This window comes from Lonchura striata, chromosome 19 (genome assembly GCF_046129695.1).
Source record: "Lonchura striata isolate bLonStr1 chromosome 19, bLonStr1.mat, whole genome shotgun sequence".
Classification (NCBI taxonomy): Eukaryota; Metazoa; Chordata; class Aves; order Passeriformes; family Estrildidae; genus Lonchura; species Lonchura striata.
In genome coordinates, this window is record NC_134621.1 from 1,735,879 (window position 1) to 1,762,934 (window position 27,056).

Consider the following 27,056-nt stretch of genomic DNA (forward strand, 5'->3'; position numbering starts at 1 on the left):
AATGTTTGAAGCTGCACACCTGCAGAAGAAGGAGGATTTGAATATCCCTGTGGTAGAATGGGATGACAAGCCTGCTTATGGTAGCTGCAAGCAGGACACAGCCCTTCCAGAAGCGGGGTAGGAATTTCCTAACTGCACTGGGAATTTGCAGCAACAGAAGTGGAAATCTGGGGAGTGGCGGAGAAGGATGGAGGAGCAGCTGGGACAGGGCCCTGTACCAATTTTCTCTGCATCCAGTGAGCAGTACAGAACAGCCAACTTTTGGCTTGCAGCTTCCATAAAGCTGTTTTCTTGTGCTGAATGTCCTTCCAAGGATGCTTGGCCTGCAGCACTGGTGCTGCTCTTGGGGAAGCACAGGAGTGACAGCAGCAAAAGCAAATAATCAGACAGTGGCTCCACACTCCAGCTGTAAGGGGATCCTGCCACCTGCCCCCAGCACAGTGCCACACCACAGAGCTGCAGGTGCCACAGAGATCACAGGCAAGACCTCACTAAACTGACAGCTCTTCACAAAGCACAGTTCCCCTACCCAAACTTCTCTTCCAGAAGAGCTTTATGCCCAAGGAGAACACATGGCTGAAGGCAACAGTTCCACAGTGAAGGGACCACAAAGCTTGAGAGAAAGAGAGAGCAGGAGGGGAACAGTCCCCAGCACAGACAGATTACGACAGAGGAGAAGAAGATTAATGCACAGCCATGGCTGCCTCAAAAGCATCAGGAGGCTGAGAAAGGAAAATCTGAGGAGTGTGGGATGAACTAGTCACTAGCCCAAGCTTAGCCCCATCCTGAAACTTCATCTCAAAGAACTGCACCATCCAGTCTGGGGAATTGCTGCTGCTGCCTTGGAGGCTTCACTGACTGTTCAACCCATGTGTCTTCCTTTGCTCAATTTTGTGTTTTCTCCCCACTGGGACAAACAGAACAGTCACTTACCACTACTGTTTTAGAAATGATGCTGTTGCCCAAACCCTCCAATCTTTCTTCCCCGGCAGGCCCAGCCATGTCCACCCAAAAGAAATAGGGTCAGAGAAAAGAAGATGGCACCAGCCCAGCCCACAACTTTAACATTTTACAGTTTAGTCACTGTAAACAAATTGGATTTATTTGTTTAAAAGTGAGCCCCCAAGCCCAGAAGCCATCTCATCCCCTGAGAGAGCCAGCTCAACATGCTGCACTGTGCATCTCCAGCCACGTGTTTCAAGCACACAGAACTGGTGCCTTCTGCCTCCCCTATGGCTGTACCTGCACCACGGGCCCTCAACAGCGACAAGACTCACCTAGGGTGCTGAAAAGCCCTTGTGCAAACAGTGTGGGACAAGAGAAGCCCTGTGCCAGCAGACACACCTTCTCCATGACACGAGGCAATCCAACAAAGTCCTTCTCTGCACAGCTGTAGCCACAGCAGAGCTCAGGGAAACAGCCACTCCGCTCTGGGGGTGTGCCCCTTCACACCCTCAGCAAAACTACAGCTACCCAGGTCACACACCCTGAGTCTGAGAAGATGGAGGTGTCCAGGAATCATTTCACTACACCAACGTTTCTCAACCTGTCACCTGCAAAACACACCAAAGAGTTCTACCAAAGGCAACTCTAAAAAACCAGCCTTTAGCTACAGGTGACCTCTAGCTCCACTGGAGACTTTCAGGGATTCAACCCCAGCTTGAAACAGCACTGCATGGTGACCAAAACCACTCAAAGAGACCTAACGAGTGATCCCACCACTGTGAGGAAGTCAGTATTTACTGGAGAAGATCAAAGGATGAGGGTTACTCCAGGAACCTGACACACTAGAGACAGGCAGGAATTACATTCAGAGCAGCTGGAGCTGGGGCTGAGATATGTCTGCTTGGCATATGAGACCAGCAGGGGCAAATGTTTCCAGATTGGATCAGGGAATATTCCAAAGAAGACAGAGAGTTGGAAAAGACAGTAACACAGCTCCTACACAGCTCACTTCTGCTTTCTCCTGGGAGCCATAAGAGCATTTACAGTTAATATCATCGACAGAGTTAAAGATAGATGTCATTAGCAACCTGCAGTGAGCAAAGGAAAGGACCAGAGAGACAGAGAACAGCTGCTGCCCACCTCCATGGACAAGCAGCTCCTCAAAGATGCTCAGTGAGCAGCACTGCTGTGGCAAGACAGGCAATTATTGCCCAGCAGGCAGAGGAGGCTGTTCCTGATTCTAAGGCGAGTTCTGGGGTAGCATGAAGTAGAAAATGGACAGTCAAGAAACCTGCTACACCTTCCACCTCCAGGACAGTCTGACACGGTGAGCACAAAGCAGACACTCCATCATACATCAGCAAGAGCACAACATTCCCTAGAGGACATCCACTCCATTCCAGCTCCTCCTGGAGAGGCCACACCACGGCACATGCTGATATAAACAGCTAATTTTAAGCCATTACCTTATTTCACCAAAGACACCAAGAAGCTATGAGATGTGCCTACCACCAGCCTAGGCTGTACCTGAACCAGTGACCCAGAGGTGAAAGGCCCGTGCCCCATCATCAGTCTCCAGAGACGTGTGATCCCCTCAGAACAGCAGGCTCCTGATAGACATTTTGAAAAGGGCACAGCAATTATGAGAACTTCACAAATCACCTGAAAACATGCCCATTATACACTGTATTTTCAGCAAACAGCAGCCTTTACACCAGAAATAAATAGAACAGAGCAGTAGATGGGTGCTAGATGGAAGAACCTTAATTCTCCATCACACTGCATCCCAACGGACTACAGTACAAATGTAAGGATGGGCATCACCTACTTTAACTGCCATAATTTGCCCACTTGGTTTGTGGACCATTTTGTTGACAGAACCATAAGCGCCTCGTCCAATTTCTCCAAGGTCTTTCAAGTCCTCTGCTGTAAAATCCCAATGTTGCTCAGGGGAAATCTTCAATTTTCCTGATGATTCAATGCTGTGTGTTCTCAGTCTCTCTCTGTCAAAAATATTGGGAAGCAATTTTTCCACATTTTAAATAGTCTTTAAATGTCTCTTTTCAGCACTTGATTAAACATTAGAAGAGAGGGGTTCACAAAGCTACAGCAACAATCTGACTCCACAAAGGATTTTGGTTGGGGTGGGGGTGGAGGGGTGAGGGAAAATGTTAAATCAAAAATGACATACACTTGCCCACAGCTTTAATTAAGGATCAATTTCTCCAGCTGCAGCATAAAATTCAATATGTCTCATAGAGTCACTCGAAGCACTCATTTACACAGTTCTTTCTACTTTGCACAAAATACATCAGGGTGTGAGCAGGATCTGGTAACATGCAGCACCAAGAGCCTGAAGAACACTCCCAGCCCCATCTCCCCCAAGCTCCTGCTGCTCTACACCATCACATCCCAGCACCTGCCTCCCTTCCAGCTGGGATTCTGTCAGTACAGGCAAAGCTCTTCTGGGTGAACCACTGAGACTTGCCCTCATTGGAAAACTCCAATTAAAAAAGAAAATAACCCCCAAACCCCACACATTTAGATAATAATTTAATTTATCCAAAATAAAATAAAGAGCCAATAATTTATAAAAACCAAGACAAGTTCTTTATGACAGATGAAAACAAAATCTGCCTGTTCAGGTGTGTCATCACCAAGCACCTAAATTAACTTTCTCAAGCAAACCCTGTCCCTACCAAAGCCACCAGGATTTGCCCAGCTAAGGAGCAGATGAATGTCCAAAATTTGTGAACAGAAGAGTTCAAAGGTGCCCCCAATGGCTCATTCACATGCAGCAATGCTACCACTGAATTAGCATTAGGAAATGCACAAGTATTTGCAACACTTTTCATCTTAAAATGCCATGCAAAATTTCAGTTTTTCATTAGTTAATTAGCTGATTCACACTTCTTGAGTCATAAAGTAAGCCAAAAGCCCACATTTTCCACCTTCAAGATGCATTAAGAGCAATGCAGACAGTCCCCACTGCAGGGCACACTGATCTCACACGGATTTTAAAGCACATGAGTACTTGTGACCCCCCTGTCACAGGAGAGATCTATCAAACTCGGTGGATATTTGATCCAGCCCCCATTTGCCTGACCAGGGTCTGGCCCAAGGAGCAGAACACACATGGAGGATTTCACCAAACACACGGAGCTCATCGAGTTTATCAGCCGAGGAATAAACAGGTCACGGCTGATTCCACGCTGATAAATCCCATATTGGTCACCAGCAGCTGCAAACACCACCCAGCTGGGACCCAGCCACCACAGGGTTTTATTGGGATCCCAGTTTTGAGAGGGCAAAAGGCCAATTGACTGGAGCAGCTACAGTTCAAATGGTTTCCTCTGCTGCCCTTTGGGTTAGCAGCTGCATGTCCTGAAGCCTCGACCTGTTTGATTTGGGAGCAGCTCCTCTCCCCACTGCTGGGCTGTGTCTGCCGTGGTGTTTCCTGCTCTCTGACCTGCCCAGCCCAAGATTTCCATCTGCTGTTCCCTACAGTGCCCCTACACTGCACTTAGAAATGATTTGGGAAACCCTGATAGTGCTAGAACACAGCACAGGTGGGATGGATGGCATCTCAGAGCTCCTGTGCAAAACAAACCCTGCGTTCAGTGGGGCTCTCCTGGGAAATTGCTTACTAAAAAGCAAGGCATGAAAAAAAAGCAGCAAAATTACAAAAAAGAAAAGAACAGAGGAAAAAAGAAATGGGGGAAAATAAAAAAGAAAAGAAACATGACCTCCACATGTTCCAAGTGTCTGACAGATTCTGTTGGGAGGTCCTCAGCTGGTTTCTGTCTAACAGCTCCACCACCCTGTTTTGTCAGTGCCATAAAAATAGTTCTTGTTTTGAGGGAGGAAGGGTGGTGAGAAGCACCATGCCAAGGAAGCACAGATAAATGGGCATTTCCTGCCTCACCTCCTGCCAGCTGGTGGGCACAAAGGAGAACAATCTTTGAGAGCTAAATCCTCTTCAAAAAAGCAGAGGAAAAGCAGCAGAGAGGTGAAATATTGAGTTTTTACTGACTGAGCTCCCTTTTCAGCTCTTGTTTGAAAACAACATTTCCTATCAAAGTTCTCATGGAGTTAAAAATTTAAACATTGAGGCAATTTATTCAAATAAGCAATTAAACCCTTCTTCACTCTTCCCTGTGTTTTTCAGAGTAGGAAACTTTGCTTTTCTGACCCTACATCAGAAGAGAAAGTGAATTGGAATTCATGATTTCCCTGTCACACAAGCAGCCTGTGTGTCCCCAGCTGTGGTGTGAAAGCAGATCTGGGCCATTGTTCTGCAGCTGCAGGATGGTGCCTCGAGCTGCCAGACCAAGGTGGGAGCTGGGGAGCATCCCCTCCTCCCCAGGGCTGACCGAGGGCTCTGCTGCTCCCCAGGGCTTTGCATCCAGCCAGATCATACCCACCCAGCCCCAAACCCTCCCCTCCTGGAGCCTGGCTTCATTTCCATTACGAATTTATGATGCCATCTGCCCTGTCTCGCAACCACGGCTCCTGCTTAGCTCTTCTCAAATACCCAGGGAAATGGCCAAATAACCAAATTACCAGTCTGACAGAGTGACAGATACTTGAATAGAGGTTTTGCTCCTTTAGCTGATTTGCCATATGCAAGCAGGGCAGTTTTCCTTTAAGCAGCATGGCCCACACCAAGAGTCATAACTGGAACACAACAATTGCTTTTAATGTCAAAAAACTACTTATAAGATATTGCAGTGTAAATCAAAATCCCAAAGGATTACCACGCCAAAAAATGCAAATCAAGAACACAGACTCTCTGCATTCATCTAAATTGGGATTTTTTTCATGTAAATCTGAGGAAATAAGAACTAAATTGCCACTGTAGGACATCTATCTGTATGTTTGTGCTGCTGCAGATGTATGAAGACATAAATCCATAGGGTGGACATGCCTCTAAATGCAAAAAACCCTGCACTAAATCCTAATGCTCTGGATACTACAGCAGCCTGCTGCAGAAAATAGCAGGACAACCACACAGCTCAGGGTCTAGTGAAGGTAAAAAGTAGTTAGTGCCCAGTCCCTGGGGCTAGTGCACATCAGAGATTGCACAAAAGTCAGCAGATATGTGCCTTCTCCTACCATTTTGTTTTTAAACTGTGCAATCCAACCTTCTCTGAGGCTGGGAATGTTGGGCAAAATTGGAAATACAGTCTCCAAGTGCCCAGAATGTGTAAAATGGACTCGTGGGGCTTCATACAGAATTTTAAAAAATAATATAAATAGCTGGAGTGGCCTAAATACTCTTCAAACAGTTAAAAGTGGCGTTTCCAAAAGTCACCTTGGAACGACTACAGCTCCTGACAACTCACCCAAGCCTTGAGCTTCCAGGTCCCCATCTTTTGAAATTTTTTGAAAAGCCAAGAAAAAAGGGGCTGAGGAGGTGGCTGCAATCCTTGCACTTGAAAGGCACCAATGTGCCAGCCTCGCTGCAGATGGTTGCTATGCTTGTCACAGCAGTTATTCCAGGGATTAGGAGCACCAAGCAAGACAACAACTCCTCCAAACAGTTGTCCTTTGTCAGAGCTGTGTCCAGCCTGGCAGGAGGCGGGCGGGCGCTGGCGCCAGGCACCGCCGGGCGGGCACGGCCGCGGGGCTGCTCGCCACAAGCTGCACAGCTGGACACACCTGGGAACATCTGTGACGGCCACAGGACCCCAAAAATCTCCTGTGCAGACCCGCAGACACCTTGGGAAGCTCCCAGACAGGCTGTGGAAGTTTCCCGAGGGCTGCTGTTAACAACCAGCTGCAGGGAAGCCACAGCTTTTAAAAACAAGCATTTCCTTGGCATGGAAAAGGAGGACTGTTGAAAGAAGCAGAGAAAAGGTGGTGGTTTTTTTTTTTTAAGCAAAATTGAAAGTCAACAGACATGAAGCAAGGCTACAAAGATGTAGGTAGCTGCCTATCTCCTCTGTGTCACTTTGCTGAGAGCTCTGCAGGACTCAAAGGAGCCCAAAAGCTGACATATTCGATGGCACAGCTGACATGAATAAAATCTGCAGAAGCAAAAAGATCCAAGCGAACCAGCTGTGCTTCCCAAGCCTGCCTGGTGCTGGATTCAGCTCAGCAGTCTCTCACTAAAGCTCCTGTTTTCTCTAGGGTTAATGAGAATATATTCTTCTTTTCCACAATCTTGATAAAAAGGCTGACATTATAAAAACTGATTTGTGGTCCATCAGCCAAAGCTAAAATGTAAATCCTAACAAAAAAGCTTCCAGGCAAACTGCAGGGTTCAAACAACACTGTGAAACTTCAGAGTACAAACAGAGTTCAGGACTGTGGCTGAAACCTTCCTACCAAGACCCTCAGACAGCCTGGAGAGATTTTAGAGAGCTTTGTTTCTTCTACCTCAAAGTCTGTGTCATTTCTAAAACCTTTTTCAGACCCTGTAGGCCAATGCTAAAACCATATCAACTCTAGCTTGAATTTCACTAGAAAAGGTCTCCAGAAGACATGTTCCCTTTTTTTCCCTAGAGGGGTGGAAATGCTGGTGCTGTCACAAAATCTTTGGATTCTCAAAAGAAAAAAAATTATTGCTTTTCATAAACAAACAGCATCTTTGCAAGAGGGGCAAAGCTAATCTGGGTTTGCTCTGATCCATGTAAGCTATCCTGAGGCTTCATTATATTCAGGAACAGATTCCTAGACACGAAGAAGAGATACAGAAAATGTGGCAAAGGAAGGAAATTGTTTTGCACCTACCCAGATTAAAGCAAAGCACATTTGCTCCCTTTCCTTCTGACCAAAAGGCTGAAATTCTCCCTAGCACTACTCTGGTTTTTTATGCTCCTCCAAAAGGTTAAGATAGAAACAAAAAAATGGAAGATGGCACAGCCCTTCCAGAACTCAGCCCAGCATGTGCTCAGAGTCTCCCTGGCTTCAATGGGGCTTGGCTGAGGCTTTTAAAATGTCAGTATTTTGTATTAAGCTCCCCTGGTAAAATACTGAGTTACAATGGATTTTGATTAACCCTGCCCTTACATGAAGGAAACCTCTCCACCCACAGTGGTGAAGACCTCAAACTCATTTTGACTCAGCCATGAACCAGACTGCAGCACATTCAATGAACCCACCATTGTTGGGATTTCTGAGCTTAAACTGGATTCAAGAACTTCAGGATAACACTGGAAAACTCTGAGCTAATTAATTTAAGCAACTCTTCTGAGAATGCTGATTCTTTTTATTTCCTCTCCTGGGCTCCCTGAGAGAGAACAGCAAACAGACACGAGCACAGCCATACGAATCAACAAATAGCTTCAATACAGACCAGAAATAGTTTGCAAAATCATTATTACACAGCAATCACCCGATGAAATGACACTATTTCTGAGACAATTTCATTACTTTAAGAGATGCCATTTTTGCAGGATGGAGAAGATTTGACAATGGCTAACAGACAGGAAAGCTTACTGTAGCCTGCTGGAAAGTTTCTGGATGAGGTCCGCTTCTCTCCTTTTGAAACTGAACGGGACAATGTGATTACTACCCAGGGTTGCTTGTGTGTCACTTCAGCCAGGAAAAGTTGTGGAAATGACAGGAAAACATGGTGCTGTTATCACATGAGACAATAACATACAACACAATACTCAGCTAGTCATACTGCTCACTGAGCACTCAGCAGTACAAATCACAGCCAGGTCTTTTTCTTCCAATTTCCACCTAAACTACCTCCCCTCCTTGGGGGCAAAGTGGAACCCGATGATTTGAGCTCATTTTAACAGATTAAGTCATAAGCAATTTGTTTTCTTACAGCAATAAAATTATTATTTCCAACTGTATTATTACTACAATTAGAAACATGCATTATTAACTTATTAGCCAAATACCTGTATGTTAGTGACATGCTACTTCCCTCGAGGCACATTGACCATCCCTGCTCTGCTTTTCTTGTGCTAAGGCAGATCTTACTAACAACTTCTTTTCCCTTAAAAAAATTAAAAATCAAGCTTCCATCCTGAATCCACCAATCTAGGACTGGTGGTCTTGCCATTCATCTGATACCCTTTCCCAAATAAGTCTGAAGGAATTGAACAACTACATGCTTACTTATTCCCTCCAGAGCCCTACAACTGACAAGAGTTAATTAATCACTACTCTGCACTGAGACTTCTCTAGGAACAAATTTGTATCCTGGATCTCAGAGTCCCTCGAGATGTCCAGCTCTAGAAATCTTTCTCAACACGAGGACCTCTTATCTCAGAGCAGTTGGAGGAGCTTGGCTGAGATGGGCTTCTGCTAAGCTTTGTGTGGAGAACAAGCCCTGGATCCTTGCACCACTGACCACTGCAGCCACGGACACGTGGCCAGCAAAGGAACCAGGGGCTCTGCTCAGCTCCTTGTAGGAACCACCTGAGAGGTGCAGATAAAGACCACTGCTAATTCAACTATAAGAAAGGTTTAGTTTCAAATATTCTAAAGAAGTGATTTTCTAATTTAAACTGCTGTAGGACAAAAAAATTACATCCCAAGTGTGGAAAAGTTCAACTTCTCTTTTGGAATTAAAAAAAAAAAAATACAACCAAACAGTATCTCACAAACTTTGGGCAGCATCACAGCCTGAAATAACCTGAAATTCACTGCCAATAATGCACCTGGTCATGTATTTCTTTCTGTGGCAGACAAGGACAGATGGGAGACACAGAAAGCGCCTGACTGCAAGACAGAGACTGCTTATTCAGAGATGCAGCTAATTCAGTGTGGTGACTAAAAGAGCTCGTAGCAAGACCAAGTAGACCAAATTTGAATTCTTTTTAAAATGTCCCTTCTCTAAAACAAAAGATTTGCGCAGACCAGGTGAAGATTCCTAGGCTCCAGTAGTGTGGTGAGATTTTCCATGCTGGGCTCCTCTGTGATGGCTGCTGGGACATGGTGCTCTCACTGAGCCTTCAGAGCCAAGAGCTGGTTTGCTGTAAGCTCTGCAAGGATGCTGACTAAACCAATGTTCCTAGACAACCACCGTTCTCCTTTTTACTGGTGTGAAATACCCACCTAGAATATCAGAGAGCAAAGAACGCAAGCCCTGTACCCCTCAGAGAGGACAACCACCTTCACACTGCTGGAGCAAGAGGTATCAGAAACAATTATTTTCAACTGATCCACACTTGTCTCTGCAAAAGCACCACTTATGCCAGGCATGAAGGATCATTTGCTCACCTGGATTTATTCCAAGCTCATCTTAGGAAGGAAGGAATTAAAACAGGCTCAACAAAGATGTCTGTTCAGCGTTGTCATAATCCACCGGAGACTGGCTTGGCCGTTTAGATTTAGGTTGGATGTTAGGAAAAAGTTCTTCTCCCAGAGGGTGGTGGGGCACTGAACGTGCCAGGGAACGGATCACAGCCCCAGGGCTGCCAGAGCTCAAGGAACATCTGGACAACACTCCCAGAGGGCAGGATTTTTGCAGGGTACAGGATCAAAAGACTCAATGATCCTTGTGAGTCCTTTCCAACTCAGTTTATGCTATGATTTTATGATTTGCTCTGTTTTAACTGAAGTTTCCCAAAATGGAAAGGTGTTTGTGGTATGAGGCAAGAACATCCACCTGACATCGAAGATGTCTGTAGTTTTCACAGACACAATACACAGCAAACCCAGGTAATTTAAGTCCCTTTCATGAGCCTGCTCCCCAAACAAGCAGAACAGCAAAACCAGTTCAGTCCCACATGCCAATCTCCATCTCCATCACATCCATCCTGTCCACCACAAGCTGCTTTCCATGACCACTCTGTCCAACAGCTGATTTTGCTGGGTGCATTCTGTCTGTTCAGACCCAACAACCTCCATGGCACATCCTGGAAGTCACTCATTTGTGCAAAGAATGAGGACAGAAGTTGTCGACCAAGACCCGTGAGGTCAATGCAGTCTTTGAATCTGAAGACTCTTCTCTCTTTATTCTCCATTCCTCAATGTGTACAGAAGATAAAAGCAATGACCGATTCCTTCAGTTTGAGCCCAGAAAGCAGAACAGTTGACTCACTTTTCCATAGCCAGGGGAAAACAAAAGACATTTTACTATGAGGTGGTGACTGAAGTCTGAAGAGATAAAGGCTGTGCCCATCGTGCTCTGATGAAAGTGGGATCCCAAGTACACAAAGCAGCAATGAGCAGAGTTGATTCCGAGAGCTGGTTTATAGGGGTTTCCTGCAGGAACTCAGTTTTTCATCTGGAGTCAAAGGGTTGGAGTCCAATCAGATATGAACTGTGGTGGTCCATGCCTGACCCTCTCAGATTAACAGTGACACTGACAGCCCCTCGGGGCCAGAGCCCAGCTCCACCAGCTGCTCAACACAGCAGGGACACACAGGCACCAAGCTCAGCCCAAAGCAGAAACCATGTTCTACTTTGCTACTTGTAAATAATTATGAAACAAGATACTTATCCAGAGAATGGCTGGAGACCAAACCTGCATGCACACACAAATATATTTATACACGTGTATTCAGAGATGTTACACATGACATTCTGCTTCATCCCTTTTTCCTCTCCAAACACCAGCACGCTCTGCATAGGAAGCCAGCATGTATGCAGCTGTCCTGGGGGGTGGATGCAGCACCTCGAAATAAAGGGAAGGGAAGAAGGGGAGAAAATTTTGCTTCTGGTAACACAGCAGTATGAAGGGGAGAGCTGATACCAACCCTGAAACGCCTCGACCTACTTCCCCTGCTTTGAAACAAGCCACCAGGGTGAAGGGGAGGACACCCCCTCATTGTTTTGGGAGGACAGAGCTCACCAAAAGCCAGGCATGAGAAGGAAAGTCTACAGTAAACTCCTACCCAAGGGAAACATCCCCAGCTTTGCTCTTCTGCTCAGACACTCCATGTCCCAGCAGGCGACACTGATGCAGATTTCATGTTCAATGAAGTCAAGTTCAGTTTGAAAATGAACATTTCCAGCTCACTGTTCTACCTTTCTCATTTCCACTGACCCAGAATACTTCACCCCCCTCCACACCACTCAACCCAGTAGGAAGACATCTGGTAGTCAACTCAAAACCACTACTCTTGAGTGACTTACCCCATACACCACCTTAATGTCCCTGGAAAAGTGAGGACAACGCTTAAAATACCTTTACAGGTAACACAGCTCTGCCACTACCCCATCCCACCTTCTTCTGCCCAACATACCATGGAGAAGAGCCCTGAGGAAGCAGCCCAAGCATCAGCCATCTCACCTAGAATTAGGAACTGCAGGACGTTCATACCTTGGCATGTGAGACATCTGTGTCCCAGCTTGGTGGCCAAGGATGGCTGTGCTGCCATGAGGGCTCACAGAACAGGCACAGAAGCCTCCAGGCTCTCCCACCTTGGATAACCCAACACCTCTGGCACCAAGGCTCCCCTGCCACTCCAGGACCTATCTGCTGTCCCTGTCTGGGCAGGACAGGCCAGGTCTCTGGAAGGTGACTTGCCAGCATCACCATCCTCGCACCCATCACTGCTCTTCCTACCAAGGAGGAGACAGGCCAACCCCCAGCCCTGGGTGCAGGTCCTGTTACGCATCACAACCAGAGGGTTGAGGCTGCAAGGTCCAAATTCTGGCCCCAGATGATTAGCTCTGAGCATGGCTGTGTGCACAAGAACCAGGACAGCAGCTCCCAACCATGCCCAGATGGGACAGCTAACATAGAGCTACCTGTGCCTCACAGACCAGAGATCCCTGCTGAACTCTCTGTCACAAGCTTCTGGCCTAGCCTCCCCCTCTTCCAAAAGACAGCATGGCCCAGCTTCCCATCCACAGGATGGGGAATGCAGAGATTTGTGCAACAATTTATAATTGCACAGCTCAATCACTCAGCATCCTTGAAGCACATGGAACCCATGGGAGTCAGGTCACATTACATAACATCAGGTTGGATTTGATTTAGCCACCCAAGGGTGGCTCACCAGTTTCCAGAAGTTCTGAGGAGCCCAGGTCCCTGCAGTGTGACAGGAATGCAGGTGCTCAGCACCCTTAAAAATTCATGTGGGTTAGCTGAATGGAGATACACAAGGTCCAAATTTTAATTCCAGACACAGAAGGTCTAAGGTCAGAAGCAGAGTGCTGGGATATTAAACCCTCACAGAAAGAAGAGGACAGTGAAGCTCCAAGGCATGTGGAAGCTGCTAGAAAAGTGTAATTTGGAAGCTGCTGACAGCAAAATGCTCCTTTGCAGACAGGATCTATGCTTAAGAAATACCAAAAACTTAGAAAGTTGAAAAATAAAGAATAAAACAGATCTTAAAGCAGCACATTCAGTGACAACCTCACATTGACTCTGGCAGAACCTTCTCTGAAGCAGTGACCTACTAAAAGCCAGAGATACTCAAGTGTGTTACAGACCACATAAACTCTGTCATGCAGAGATAACTGGCCAAATGAATTTGTAAAATCTTGGAAGGAAGGTTAAATACAAGGCAAAATACATAAACTTGCAAAAAATGATCCTGAAAAAATGACAGAAGAAACACTGTTCCAGCACTGAACCGACAGTGATGTTTGTATGAGAAGTGAAAGCCTGGTTACCACAGGCTCCCTCAGACACTGAGATGTCTCTGCTGAGGCCTTGGAGGCTGCATTTTACTTGAGCTGACTTGAAAATACAAGTGATTACATCCACATTCTGCAACTTTCAGGAAACAAGACAGAATCAGGTACAGAAAAAAAATTCAAATTCTTGGTACCTTTGACTCTGAATTCTGCCTCCAAGGCTTCCAGGCAGCACTCCCTGCCACAGGAAGGTACACACAGCAGAAAGGTAACAGAAATCAGTAATAATAAAGATGTGAAGTGATAATTCCAGAAATGAGGAAGAGAGAAGTATTTACAGGAAAATTCACACCAGTAGTAGGGAGCATGCCAGTTTAGGATATTCCCCTTTGGGGTTTAGGTTTTTGTTTTTGTTTTGTTTTAATGATGGGAATTGTCTCAGGTTACTTCCTAAAAAGTTCCATCAGCTGCAAGCTGTGCAGCTACAGAGCCTGACCCCACATGCCAGAAGGGTATGGGAAAGCCTAAGAGGAGATTAAAAGAGCAACAGACACCTCAGAGAGGCTTTGGAACAGCCAGAAAAAAACCTTTCCAGGAATAACAGTCCCTGAACTATACAGAAAAAAAAAAGTAAGCAGCACAGTCTGATGTGCAACTGGACCTCCACTGGTTTTTGAGGAATCCAGTGGAACATCCAACACACTCTTGGGGCAGCTCTCTGCAAAGTGTGTGACTCTCCCAGGTGTCACAAGAAGCTCCACGCAGGGCAGCTCTGGAGAGCTTAAGTCCCAATAAATCCAGGAAGCCACTCACAAGCTATAGGGGGGCTGTGGAGTTCAACTGGACACCAGACACTTCAAACATGAAATTTGTACAGTAAGAGAGATTAGTTCATTTTGTCATTTGTCATTTCAGGTGAACCTGCAATGCTCTGGTAATCAGGTTCTCAAGAGATGGTAACTCAAGAGTCAAGAGACTCCCCAGACAGAACACTCAAGAAGCAGCATGCTGTCAACCATGTGCCAAACAGCATTCTCTGTGCTTGCCCATTTCCTAGCAGGTCAATCTAAATCCTCAACATCCAGGTATCACTGCACAAGAATACAAAGCTTTCCAGACAACCAAAAATCCCATCTACAACCAAATGGTTTCCATCTTTTTTCAAGAGCAATGGGCAGCACAGCCCAGCCAGAAATCCTGCCATGCACAGCCACAGTCACACCTCACACATCACTCCTGTTAGTGTGAGCTGAATTTCCTTTTAGCAAAGGCAACCAGCTGCAAGCAGCTCTGTAAAGCTTCCACATAGATAAGAGTAATCTAATTTTGTTTGTGACCTAAATCCTACTTGGACACAGGACAGATGAGGTAAAAGGTGCGATGCTTTCCAGTTGGTATAATGGGTTGGAATCTGAAGAGCTCACCCTAACCATGGTCTGTGTCCTCCAGCCTTTGCAATGTCTGCCGCAGGGAAAACAAAGTTAGCAGCTGTTAATCTGCTCTAAGTGACAAAGTCAGCCTGAACACACAGGAGCTGTGGGCTAACCTGGCAAGTCTCCACAGCCTCAACTGCTCGCCAGCCTGCACAGCATGGTAATCACACAGCCTCACTGACTGACCACAGCCACCCGTAAAACTCTTATCTCTTCTCTATACTCCATCCTTCCACCAGTAAAATTCTTACCTCTTCTTTAGACTACATCCTTTCAAGTATGAATTATATTCCCCAACTACTGTCTGTAATTGAGGCTCTATTCTATCTATTCTGTACATGTAAAATTATGTTTACAACTGCTGGATGCCCTACACAGGCAGGAAACATATCATGCCTAGATGAAAACCTCTTTGCACTTCTCGAGAAGATTTGGTGGCAGCAGTTCCAGCTGAACCCAGTAAGACACAGCTCCTCCATCACATGCAATCACAGAATTGGACCTTGCTTCCAAAGCCCTGCCTCGCTTTCTGCTGCTCAACACACCATCTCAGGCAGAAGCAACTGGACACCCCTGGATTGGTGGATCCAAACCACAGAACCCCAAATTTCATGTGAGAAATTAACCCCTCTGTATCTTCAGATCCACCCATCTGAACTGACAGAGCCTGTCCAGGATGATCCCCAGCAGTGTGGAGCCAGTGCTCATTTTGGGAGGACACCCAGGCTGTTCAGCTCCACCAGGCTGAGAAGTGGCTTGGTGAACAGAAACACACTCTGGATCAGGAACTCGTCTGGGCGAGGAGGTCTGAAATATCCAGCTCAAATCCAAAGTCTAGGAAAGCTTTCTAGCCTACTGAGGAAAAAGTCATTCCAGCATCTCAGGGAAGAAGGCAGGAGACGGAGATACATCAGCTGCCAGACAAACACCTGACAGAAACGTGCAAAGAGAAGATGTCAGCACTCCTTTTGAGGAACAGCTACAGACACAAAGGACACAAGGACAACTTGCTGCACCCAAGCTCAGCCAGCCTCACCACAGAGAAAGCAACCAAGCTAACAGCATCCATCTCTTCCAAACAGAAAGGCCATTACAGCTTGCTGCCTCCCAAGAAAGCTTTAGCACAGACACATCACCATGAATTCTGGCACGTGAGCAGCTATCACATCCAACCCAGAACATCTGCAAGCCTTCAGACCTAGTAACACCATCAAGCAGCCCAGGATCCAACCCTGCCAACAACTGCAGCTCCCACAGAGAAAGAGCAGCACCTGTCTTGGACAGCATTGACAATCACTTGCACAAACATGAAACTTAAGATGTCACAGACTAACAACAAAAGCTCTTCTGTGCTAGACAGGAGCCACTGTGACTTCCAGAAGACAGAAATCTGCACAGATAAGCACAGAAAAACCAAAGCCCTATAGATGACTGATGGTGGGGACTCACTAGCTGAGACTAAATCCTTTATTTAACAGACTAACAAGGTCAGAGAAATGTAAGAGCCCCAGAAGGGGCTTTGCAGAAAATCTTAACAAGAGACTGATGGTGTGGTGAGACAGAAAAAGTGAGTGTCTAAATGTGAACCCTGCAACCAATAAAAATACTCTATTTCAGAGAGGAGAGAGAAGGAAAGAGGAGGACTTGCTGGACAGGTCACTCAAGACACTAAGAATAATCTAAAGTACTCTTTAAAATTTCTCTATATTGCAATTACCATCAATAACTCATCAGAAACACGTTCCTAACTTGATAAAAGTTTGTTTGAAAATCCCCAAAGCTGCCAGGACCAGAGCCCAGCTGGGGAAGCAGGAAGCACTGAGCTCCAGGAGAGAGGCTGTGACATGCAGAGCCAAGCAGGAGCAGCCTGTGACAGGGACACTCCAGAGAGCCCAGGCAGCACAGAGGCTGCAGGTGCAGTTTCTGACATTTGACACTGACAAAACTCCTGAGACCTTCGAGAAGAAAAATGTGGGACATCTTTTGCATGCTTGCTGCATCTGCCACAGGGACTGGCTGCAGAGCAGCACCGTCCAGCTAGATTGGTGGATCTGAGGATACAAAGCTGATCTTTTTGGTGCAGGTGTACCCTGGTATTTACCAGAGTCAGGAACAGCTCTGTGCCACACTTGCTCTCTGACTTTGGACAGGGATATCCTGGGGCTAAACTGGCTAGAAAATTCACTGAGACCTAATCTCTGCATAACTCCCCTAACAAACCCCTGCTGCTAAAATAATAATCCTCAACTTTTTTCTTTTTTAGTGCTGAAAACAATTCTATCACATTTATGACTTTCACAAGTAATACAGAAACAAGAAATTTTAACAAAAAGTAATAAGTTGAATAAAAAAATATAGAAAAACAACAGTGAATCATTCTAGATATTAATTATAGGTGTATCTAGCATTATTAGCTACAATACTGAATTAAATCAATTCTGGAAGGCATTAGCTCCAGTGTAAACCAAGAAGATCCCAATTTAACCTTTTTTTTAATTCTGGGAAAAGAATATTTTACAGTGACTCAAAACTGAGAGATTTAAACAACTGACAAATAACTGGACTAATCAAATTGCATTTAACTAACATTGGGTATTGGCTAATTAATTTCAAAGTTGTTCCACTAGTTCTGCCGTTGGCTTTATACTCACATGTGTGGATTTTGGAAAGGAACTCCAGAAGTATTTAGAGTAAATCTTGCTGTGGACTTGAAAGGTGGATTTGCAAAATTTAACTTCAGCGCTTTGCGTTTACCTGGGAGACAATGAACATAAAGTGAACTTTTTGTCAGCACAAAATATTGAGAGCATCTGGAAATAAACAGAAAAATAAAATGACATCTTGTAAGAAAAAAGATTTTACATTTTACAACATTAGCAAATCACAGCTTATGTTAGGACATGGGGACGGTGACACAGAGTCAGCTCTCATACCAGGGTCTTCCCCAGCTCATTCCAAGGCTGCATCCAAAGCAAGGCACCCACAGCACCTCCTGTGACAGCTGGAGCACCTGGATCACCTGCCAGGGCTCCAGCAAGCACCACCTCCGGCCCCAGGGCTGAGCATCCTCCATGCACACCCACGGGACACAGAGGTCTGACCTGCCACACACAGCCCGGGGCATGGCTCTGAAGAGGGAAAAGGCACCTTGGGATGCTTTTTATATGAACTCCCAGCACAGGATGGCTGTTGGGGTTCAGGGATTTCTTCTATTATCCTCTGAGTCTGCTTTGTTCACACGCCTGTAACCCCAACCTATGTCCAGGGCAGTTCCGTTGTGTTGGAAGATTTTCCCTTTCTCACAGCAATGTTTATACAGCTCAGGAGAACATGGGACTTGATGTAGTCCAAGACAAAAATTGACACAATTAACTACAAACCTTCATCAGAAAATCTACCCACAGACTGCTCCTATTCTTACTATTTGTGAACTTTATACACCAAGTTTCTTCCTGTTTTTACTCAGGGACACTTTGTAACTCACTTAAATATTGATCTATTGATTTCAATCTCAGTAGGTTTCTAAGGGTAGCTTCAATTATGTCAATCCACCATCTGAAGCTGGATTTTCTACAAATCCAACAAATACAGAAGCTTAGGCTGCCCCTGGGAAGCAAACAGGATGGTTTGTTTCTGCCCAGCTGATGAACAAGGAATGTGACCGGGAAAAACGAACATCCTGAGAAACGCCAGGAATTTCCATGCAGCACAGATCACATGGAAATGTACTGTAAGTGAAACAACAGACTCAGATGGAGCAAAGGCTGAGGAGAGCCAAAGCAAACTGTGCTCCCCAGCAGCCTTCCACAGCTTCAGCTGTGGACTCCAAACCTTGAGTTTCATCCTGAAAAAGACTTTCTATTTCTTGCAGACACATCATTCTAACTGGAGGCGGGAGTTTAGCTGTGATTTTGCTACACCCAAGTTCATTACAGACCACCCTGCCTCACTACAACAAAGAGGGGTGGGGGTTATAGTGCCTCTGGAATTCACTAATGCCCACCACCACCAAGGTTGTGTGACCAAACTGCCCCAAAATGTGCTGCAGAAATATTCACCCTATATAAATTGTCTTTTAAAGGTTCTGCTAACTTAACACATAATTCTAATCATCGACCATTATAACATCTAGTTCTCTGAGAACTTTTACAGTTAAGATTCTGGGAGAGAGAATGATCAAAATTAACTCTGAAATAGGTAACTTTTTCACAAATTCAGGTAATCCTTAACACTGGGTTTGCTCAGCTGCATGTTAATGGTTATACCAAGTCCAGACCATATTTGAAACCAGGATGGCCTGGACTTCAGCTGAGAAGAGTGGTAAATACTTTATGCTTTCAGGGAATCTAAAGAGGATTGTATCCTATGTTAGGCTGCTCTCCAAGAAGAAAAAAAGACAGCCAAAAATAGCTTTCTGGTTGTAATTAAGTTAATCTACCCATAAGGATAGAAATCTTCATTGCAAGTCATCCCAGATTTAAAGAGGTAGTGGTGACGGTGTCCTCAAAACAATTTTTGAAAGGATGCCATCATTCTACCACCAGGCCTGTGCATGGAAGTGAGGTCCAGGAGTGATGCCCCTGTGTCCCCAAATGCACAGCCCTTGGCATTCCATAGATAACAGCCAAAACAGACACTGGGAAAAGCACCTGCACAACATGCACAACAGCCCCAGAAAAATCTGGGCTCACAGCAGCCCTTGCTCCTTGCTGCACTGGTGAATGGGTGCTAGGCCAAGGGCAGAATTATTTATGTGCTGCTATCCGTCACCAGATTTAATCCAAGCACTTGGCTCTGCAGTTAAGTTCTCATCACTCTGAGGCCCCTTCACCACCACCACCACGGCCAACCAGCCTTCACAAAACAAGAAACAGCTGTCCAGCAGGTCACACACAGGCCAAAAGTATTCCTCCAGAGTTAGATTGTGTACTACTATTTTTACTTCACCTAGGACATCTGTGATTTACGGAATCACAAAATCATTCCAGTTGGAAAAAGCTCTAAGATCAACGAGTCCAACCATCATTCCAGCACCACCACCTTGTTCTTCATCAAGCCATGGCCTCAAGCACCACATCCACACATTTTTACACTTCCAGGGATGGGACTCCACCACATCCCTGGGCAGCCCCCTCCAAAATTACTCCTAATATCCTAATATCTCCTGGTACACCTGAGGCCATTACCTCTCCTCCTGTCCCTGTTCCCTGGAGCAGAGCCCGACCCACCCCAGCTGTCCCCTCCTGCCAGGAGCTGTGCAGAGCCACAAGGGCCCCCTGAGCCTCCTTTGCTCCAGGCTCAGCCCCTTCCCAGCTCCCTCAGCCACTTCTGGAGCTCCAGATCCTTCCCCAGCTCCATTCCCTTCCCTGGGCATGCCTCAGCCCCCCAAATTTTGTTTTGCCATGAGGGATTCAAGGTGCCTGAGCAGTGCCCAGCACAGAGGGACTGTCACTCTCCTGCTCTTCCTGGACACACTGTGGCTGGTCCAGGATACCCTTGGTCATTTCTTCAAGCCTCTGAGTCACCTCCTGTTGGAGAAAGCAATTCCAACTTCTTCCTAGAATTTCCTCACCACCATTCCTGCATGTCACACCTCAAGAGCACTGCTTCCCATGTTCAGATTGCACAGAACAAAATGCTCCCTTTTTAAGCAGGAAGATTTTCAAAACAGCAGTAATTTAATGGAATTTCCCAAGGTTTCTATCCTGTAAGGGTAAAAACTGATCCCTGCAAAAATGTTTTCTGCTCTGTTCAACTCGGCAGGATCAACCTCTTGATTGAGCAAGGTCAAGTGAGCACAGGTCACAGTGTTCAAGTGAGTCACAGTGCACAGGTAAATATTCTTTTTGGTTAGATGCTGAAGTCACTCTCTGATTGTGGAGTGATGATACACCAGGAATCAAATCTGCACTCTCTCTCTTTGCTGTAACCAGGAAAAAAAGATACAAGCACAGAAACACAAACTGTGACAGCAAACAGCAGGAAGGAAAGTCAATGGATCTGTAATGAACTGTGCAATCTTTCTACCTCTCCCTTGTAATATTAAAACACATCAACAAAAAGACAGAGGAAATGAGGGAAAATGGATTATTTACCTACATTTGGAAACAGAGCTCAATGCCCAAGGTAATTTTCTTAATAGAAAACTATCAGCTCTGATTTCTTCCAAGGTAATTCCAAGCAAAGCTAGTGCAAACTCTAAGGTGAGACATGAAAAAAAAAGAACAAAAACAAAAACAACACAGATCTCCACTCTTCCAACAACTTTAAAAAGCCAAACTGCTGTATCTTGTCTGCTAACAAAATGCCTGCTTTGATGTAGAGACAGCAAGGAACATTTACCTGCCTTCAGAGCTGCAGCCCCACAGTTGCTGACATCCTGAAAGCTCCCAGGATTTCCAGCTGGTTATTCCTGCTGCTGTTAGCACAGCTCTGCCTGCCCACAGACCCTTCCAACCTACCACCTTGCCAGTCTTGCTCATGGATCTACTCCAGCACCAGCACAACTAATTTGAGACTAAAGTAGGTTTCCAGTCTCACACTCAAGATAAATTATTTTTCAAGAAAAAACCAGTCAAACTTTGAAACAAAACCTGAAGAACTTCAGCATACCATGCAGATCTATTTGAGAAGTCTGGATGAAAGAAGTTTGATTTATTACTTTTAAGAGCTGCAATTATGGAAATTTACTTTAAAGGGTACAAATATTTTCAGTGCATCTGTCTGTTCCTGACATTTTTAGCCCTTCAATGAAACCTTCAGCTTCATATAATCTGAGAGTGAGAATTCAAATCTGCAATTATGATCTTGCACTGCAGGAGTAAGCTAAGTATGGTCATTTTTTGGAGTCACCTCATTAGAAAAAGGATTTAGCCATAATTCACCCACAGCCACAAGTGTGCTTCCAACTAGGGAGTACAAACACCCAAGGCTAGAGCAGCCAGGACTCTGGAAGGATTACTGGCCACTACCTTCATGAACACACTCCATGGCAAAACAATCTACTAGACAATATTTTAGTGAGACATCTGCATGATTTGGGGCTGGGAGGTGGCTCACAGCTGCAGCAGCAGAGACCCAGCTCTGTGACTGACAATGGATAAGGGCTACATCCCACAGCACTTCCAGCATCTATAAATACCTCCACCACAATGCCTGCTAAAGTAGGTTAAGCTTAGAGGGCAAGAAATTGCAATTGGATTAAGATTAGTTCCCTCAGACTGGAAACTCCCAGAAGCAAAACCTGAGAATGAAGTCTCTAGACTCTCCAAAACCCACTGGTAACCTTTAATATTATCCCTGATGCTACCCTGCTTGGAAACAGCATTTGTATAAATAGGGTTAAAGCTCCCTGCCCAGAGGAGTGTGCAGCACTAGGATGGAACAGCAGCTTCCAGCCCAAACTGGGATTCAGGCAATTTCTAGCTGGAAAACAGCATTTAACACATGGCAAACCCAACACAGTCCAGTGCCAAGCCTGGTGAAACACTGCTGGAGAGAAGCTGGAGGGCTCAGCTGTCCACACAGGAGGTGCTGCCAGACCAGGAGTCTGTGTCTGCTCTCACAGCAGCACTTTGCTTCACCCAAAATATTCCTGCAACCTGTGCCCAAGGCAGCCACGGCATAACCCTGCAGAGCTGAGCTTGTCATGGAGCAGCTGTCAGGAACAAAGGGTGACAGTGCCCTGGGAAATTTATTGTACAGCACCTGGAACCTCTCCTGGCGAACAACAACAATAAATTATGCAAAGGGCCATGCCCAGTACTTTTTCAATATGGAACAGCACAGCGACAATTATAAATCATCATGCCAGGCTGGCAAGAGCCCACCCAACTCAACCCAGCTCTTGACTGAAGCCCTCAGACTCAAAGCCAAATTCAACAACACAAATCCAACCCAGCAGCTCAGCTATGTGCAGGCTGGCAGAAGAGACACAAACCTGTCACCTATGCCTGGTGCTCTGCCACCACCTGCTCTCTCCCCGTCACACAGAAGCTGCCCTGACACTTGCATTTGAGCCACAACCTGAGTTTGCTGAATTTCCACCACTCTGTGCAGAGCAGCAGCAGCACAGATCTCCCCATGAGCACACAACAAAGCTGGGTGGACCAGATCCTCAGTGCCACAAGGGATGTGCACAACCCAGCACCAGGGTTTGCCCAGCACAACTCCTCCGTGGCCAGGGGTGCTGCTGCCATGTCACAGCTCTCCTCCCAGCACTTGAATTACTCTGCTTTCCAAGGAACTGAAGAGGGAAAAATAAAGGAAAATTCACATAACAAGGAATTAAAAAAAAAAAAAGTAAAAAACCTAAAAAAGCTTACTTAAATGAACTTTGGTTCACTTTCAATACTTTGTTCAAACCTTTCCTCATGCCATACGCCAGTTATTTCTCAACACCAAAATAACTGAATGAACACTCAGGGGCTTTGTTAAACATCACATCACAGCTCTGTGAACACCAGCTTTTTGGGCTGATGTTTTTCTTACCAAAAAAAAAAAAGAAAAATCTTGTGCACTCATAAAAATTCCAGCTTTGTACCGTCTTGTGAAACATTCAGTACAATTTAGCAATACCCTGTAACAGGACAAGCTCAGGAAGGAACCCCTGATTCCCACTGCTGAGACATGTCAGGCATTGTCTAATGACTGATGTTTCCAACAGAATTTTCAGTTTTAACAGCACCAAACCCTCTTCAGAAAGACACACGGTGATGGCACTCTTGCCCAACACTGTCACTGAAGTGACAAAACACACAGAATGCCAGGAATGAGCTGCTGTGTGCTGTGAGTGAAGGCAGCAGGTACCAAACCCCCTGCACAGCCCCACTGAAGGCTGGAGTCACCCAGGGATTTGGGCACAGGGCTGCTGCCTTCAGCAGCTTGGCAGCTTGACAGAGCTGCCTCCAGCTGCTGGCTGCTCTCAGCAGCGTTGTGGATATTTACTCATGTGGCAGAAACCTTCACTTTCTTGCTAGTGAAGATAATACTGAAGTGTGACAACAATGAAACTTCTTCCTGAAGGAAGAGCTGCACAGATGGACACAACAGCTCTGACTGCAAACCAACAGCCAAGGGATCTGCAGCAAGACACTTCTGCAGCAATGAACACATCACACTGGCTTTGGAACATCACCTGATGCAACTCTAGACAAACACCTTGCATCCTGTCAGTGAAGAGAGAACCCATCTAAGGAAACAAATAATATTTTAAATAAAGGCCTTAAAACAGCCATTCCTAATGCAAGCAAACACTGCAGAAAGTTAAAGTAGAGAAATTAGGAGCTGCAATCACGTTACCTGCAGAGCAGGAAGCTGAGGGTTTTGTGGTTTTCCTTTTTTGTGTGGTTCCAGATGAGTAAAACCCCAGTGTTCCCAGCCAGGACAAACCCAAGCCTCTGCAGAGCTTGGCTCCAGCACATGGATCACAGTCAGGAGTTGAAACTGCTGTAGAGAGCTCTGGTCTCCTCCTACCACAAAGCTCAAAGGGTTCTGCTCCCCCAAAGGACATACAATCCCTTTATTTCCACAGCATGGGAATTCCTGCTGCCTTTTTATTGCTACAGTTTTTATAACTTAAAAAAAGAAGTGCTTTTTATACTTTGTGTTTATCTTGCATCACTATTAACAAGCCCTGACCACAGGACTGGGATCTTGCTGTGAAATTAAATGAAATTACACTGGGAAGGAATCTTCACATCAAAGTCTGGGAAATAAATTTCAAACAACTTTGAGGTTTGTAACCCTGACAGAAACAGAAAAAAAAAAAGAGCAAAATCTCTGACCCTTTCATTTGCTTTATACAGACTTGTCATCAAAACACAAATGGGAAGGAACTACCCCTGGGAACAGCCCTTCCCACAGACAAGGCAGAGCTGGGCACAGGCAGGAGCCCAGCACACAGAAACTGAGAGTGGCTTGGGCTGTTGCCTGGGCAAGGAATGCCAGGGCATGGCATGGCCAGGGACCTCAGGCACGGCAGGTTCAGCACTGCATCCCAGTCCCAGCAGCAGCTGCAGCCTGAGAGCTGCTCTCCTTAGGCCAGCAGGGAGTCAGTTCCATTGCATATTTCCCTCCTCATTTCACCATTTATTAATACCCTGACTGCTTACTGTCAGGGTCTCCCAAATGTAGGTTAGCAGAACGTCAACACAGCTCGTGCCTCACCCGACAGCACACAGTTTTGTGGAATTATTCACTAAGGCAAAGCTGCCATCCTGAACTGAGGCTTGCTGCTGTTTTCCCATGAAAGGGCTGTAGAGCACTGGGGATCAAATCCTGCCACTTCTCAATGGCTTACAAGAGAAATTCTGACACCTGTGTTACATTCCTTTCATTCACAACAAGCAGAGGATCTGCAAAGATTCTCTCTCCAGTAAAAAACCTTGATCTTCCAGCAGAGAGAATAGCAACTGCCTTTTCCTTCTCAGCACAAAGTAACCCCCACCTTCCAATTAAAGATGTTCTTCTTGAGGAAAAGAAGTGGAGACACAGCAGAAACCATCACTTCACAGGTATGTGCCAGCCTGTGCCAGGTCCAGGCCAGACCCCTCCTGCCCTCTGTAAGTGCCACCATCAACAATTACTGAGCACTGACTGAGTACTTGAAAAAATAAATTAACACCTAATTCCTGTCACAGAGCTCTGACTTGCAAGAGGTTTGAAATTCCAGCTTTATACAGATATTTAGGAAACTTGGTATTTATCCTGAGCTAATAGAAAGCTATTAAAAATAAATAGATGTGTTCCAACCCTGTCTTACGGGAGTAATTCTGACACATGGGCTCACTCTGTGCTGGAACACTGAAGCATAGCTCCTTCTCAGCTCTTCCAAGACTGAAAAACACCAGTCTGTGAAAAGTAATGGACAACTAAATATTTTCTATATACAGTATCTCAAAAGCAACGTCTCTGAACAGCAATCACAAAATACACTGAGATAAAACACAAAGATACCAACTGTTTAAAAAGGCATTAACAATTATCTCTTCAGATATTAGAATTGCTGCAACAAATTTGCATATGGAATAAAAACAAAAATATCTTTATGTAAATTGAAAGAAATGCAAAGGCACAAGACTTCTATTAAAAAAAGCATCCAAAAACTGAAATAAACCATGCTACCCTTATGTCACAGGCAAAGCAGAAGGCACAAATCTATCTCAACAATTGGAGATCTTTTAAGAAGTCTTAATTAAGTTTTTGCTGCATGAGCGCAGTGAGAAACAGTGACTCTCTTAAGAATAGGAATGGTATATGTGGTCAGTTGCAAGGAAAAGAAAATTCTCATTATCAATATTGATAAAAAAGCAAGGATAATGCTAAAAAAAATCATAGCTTTCTCTTTGTGCTTTTGCACAAAAGCTTATCTGAAAGCCTAAAGTAAGAGACCATTTCTCATTCATTCACTCAAAGGAGAGCACCAGCATTAAGAATCTCCTTTTACCTTTCAACATTTACTCTAAAATCATAAATAAAATGGATTTTTTAAAATCTAACTTTAGGCTGCACTGCTTTGAATGCAGAGCAGTCCCATCATCAGGACCCAGGGGACAAACACTGGCATCTGGCAGGAAAGGAGTGGACCAGGGTACCATATGAAGTAACAAACTTTAAGACTGAAGAGATTGTTTTGTTCCCAGAAAGCTGAAAGTCTGCAGTAAATCTGCCCCTATTAAACAATATTTTAAAACAGATGGTCCAGCTGTTTGTGCCCAGGCAATTTCCCAGAGAAGCCCAGCTCTCCAGCACTGTCACCACAGCAAAAAACCAGACCTGGTCGAGCACAGCATTCCACACTTTCATCAAAAATGCCTGGCCAGAGTAGGGGAGGAGATGTACAGTGGCTTTTTGCAAAATTCCCCCATCGGTGCTGCTAATGACAATTCACCTGTACAACAGCAACCTGGGCAAGCAGCTCTGCCTGCAGCCCCCTCTTCACCCTTGCCAGCAGCCAAACCAGACTCACAGAATCACAGTCTGGGTGAGAAGAGACATTGAAGACCATCTCATTCCACTCCCCAGGGACACCTCCCACTATCCCAGGCTGCTCCAAGCTCCATCCAGCCTGGCCTTGGACATTTCCAGGGATCCAGGGGCAGCCAGAGCTACTCTGGGCAGCCTCTGCTAGGACCTCATCACCCTCACAGGGATTCATTTCTGCCCAAGCAAATAATTTCT

At 45.4% G+C, this 27,056-nt stretch overlaps 1 protein-coding gene across 2 annotated transcripts in view; it reads right to left on the reverse strand.

Annotated features, from left to right (window-relative positions):
• MAP2K4 (mitogen-activated protein kinase kinase 4) overlaps positions 1 to 27,056 on the reverse strand; it is a 61,343-nt gene that overhangs the window by 23,354 nt on the left and 10,933 nt on the right. Inside the window, exons 2-4 of one of the 2 annotated variants that reach the window (XM_021538712.3) lie at positions 17,528 to 17,630; positions 8,389 to 8,484; positions 2,774 to 2,948 (exon numbers count right to left, since the gene is read on the reverse strand). In XM_021538712.3, coding sequence (XP_021394387.3) covers positions 2,774 to 2,948; positions 8,389 to 8,484; positions 17,528 to 17,630 — 374 coding nt within the window. The remainder of the gene's footprint in view (positions 1 to 2,773; positions 2,949 to 8,388; positions 8,485 to 17,527; positions 17,631 to 27,056) is intronic. The other variant, XM_021538713.3, reaches the window with a different exon arrangement.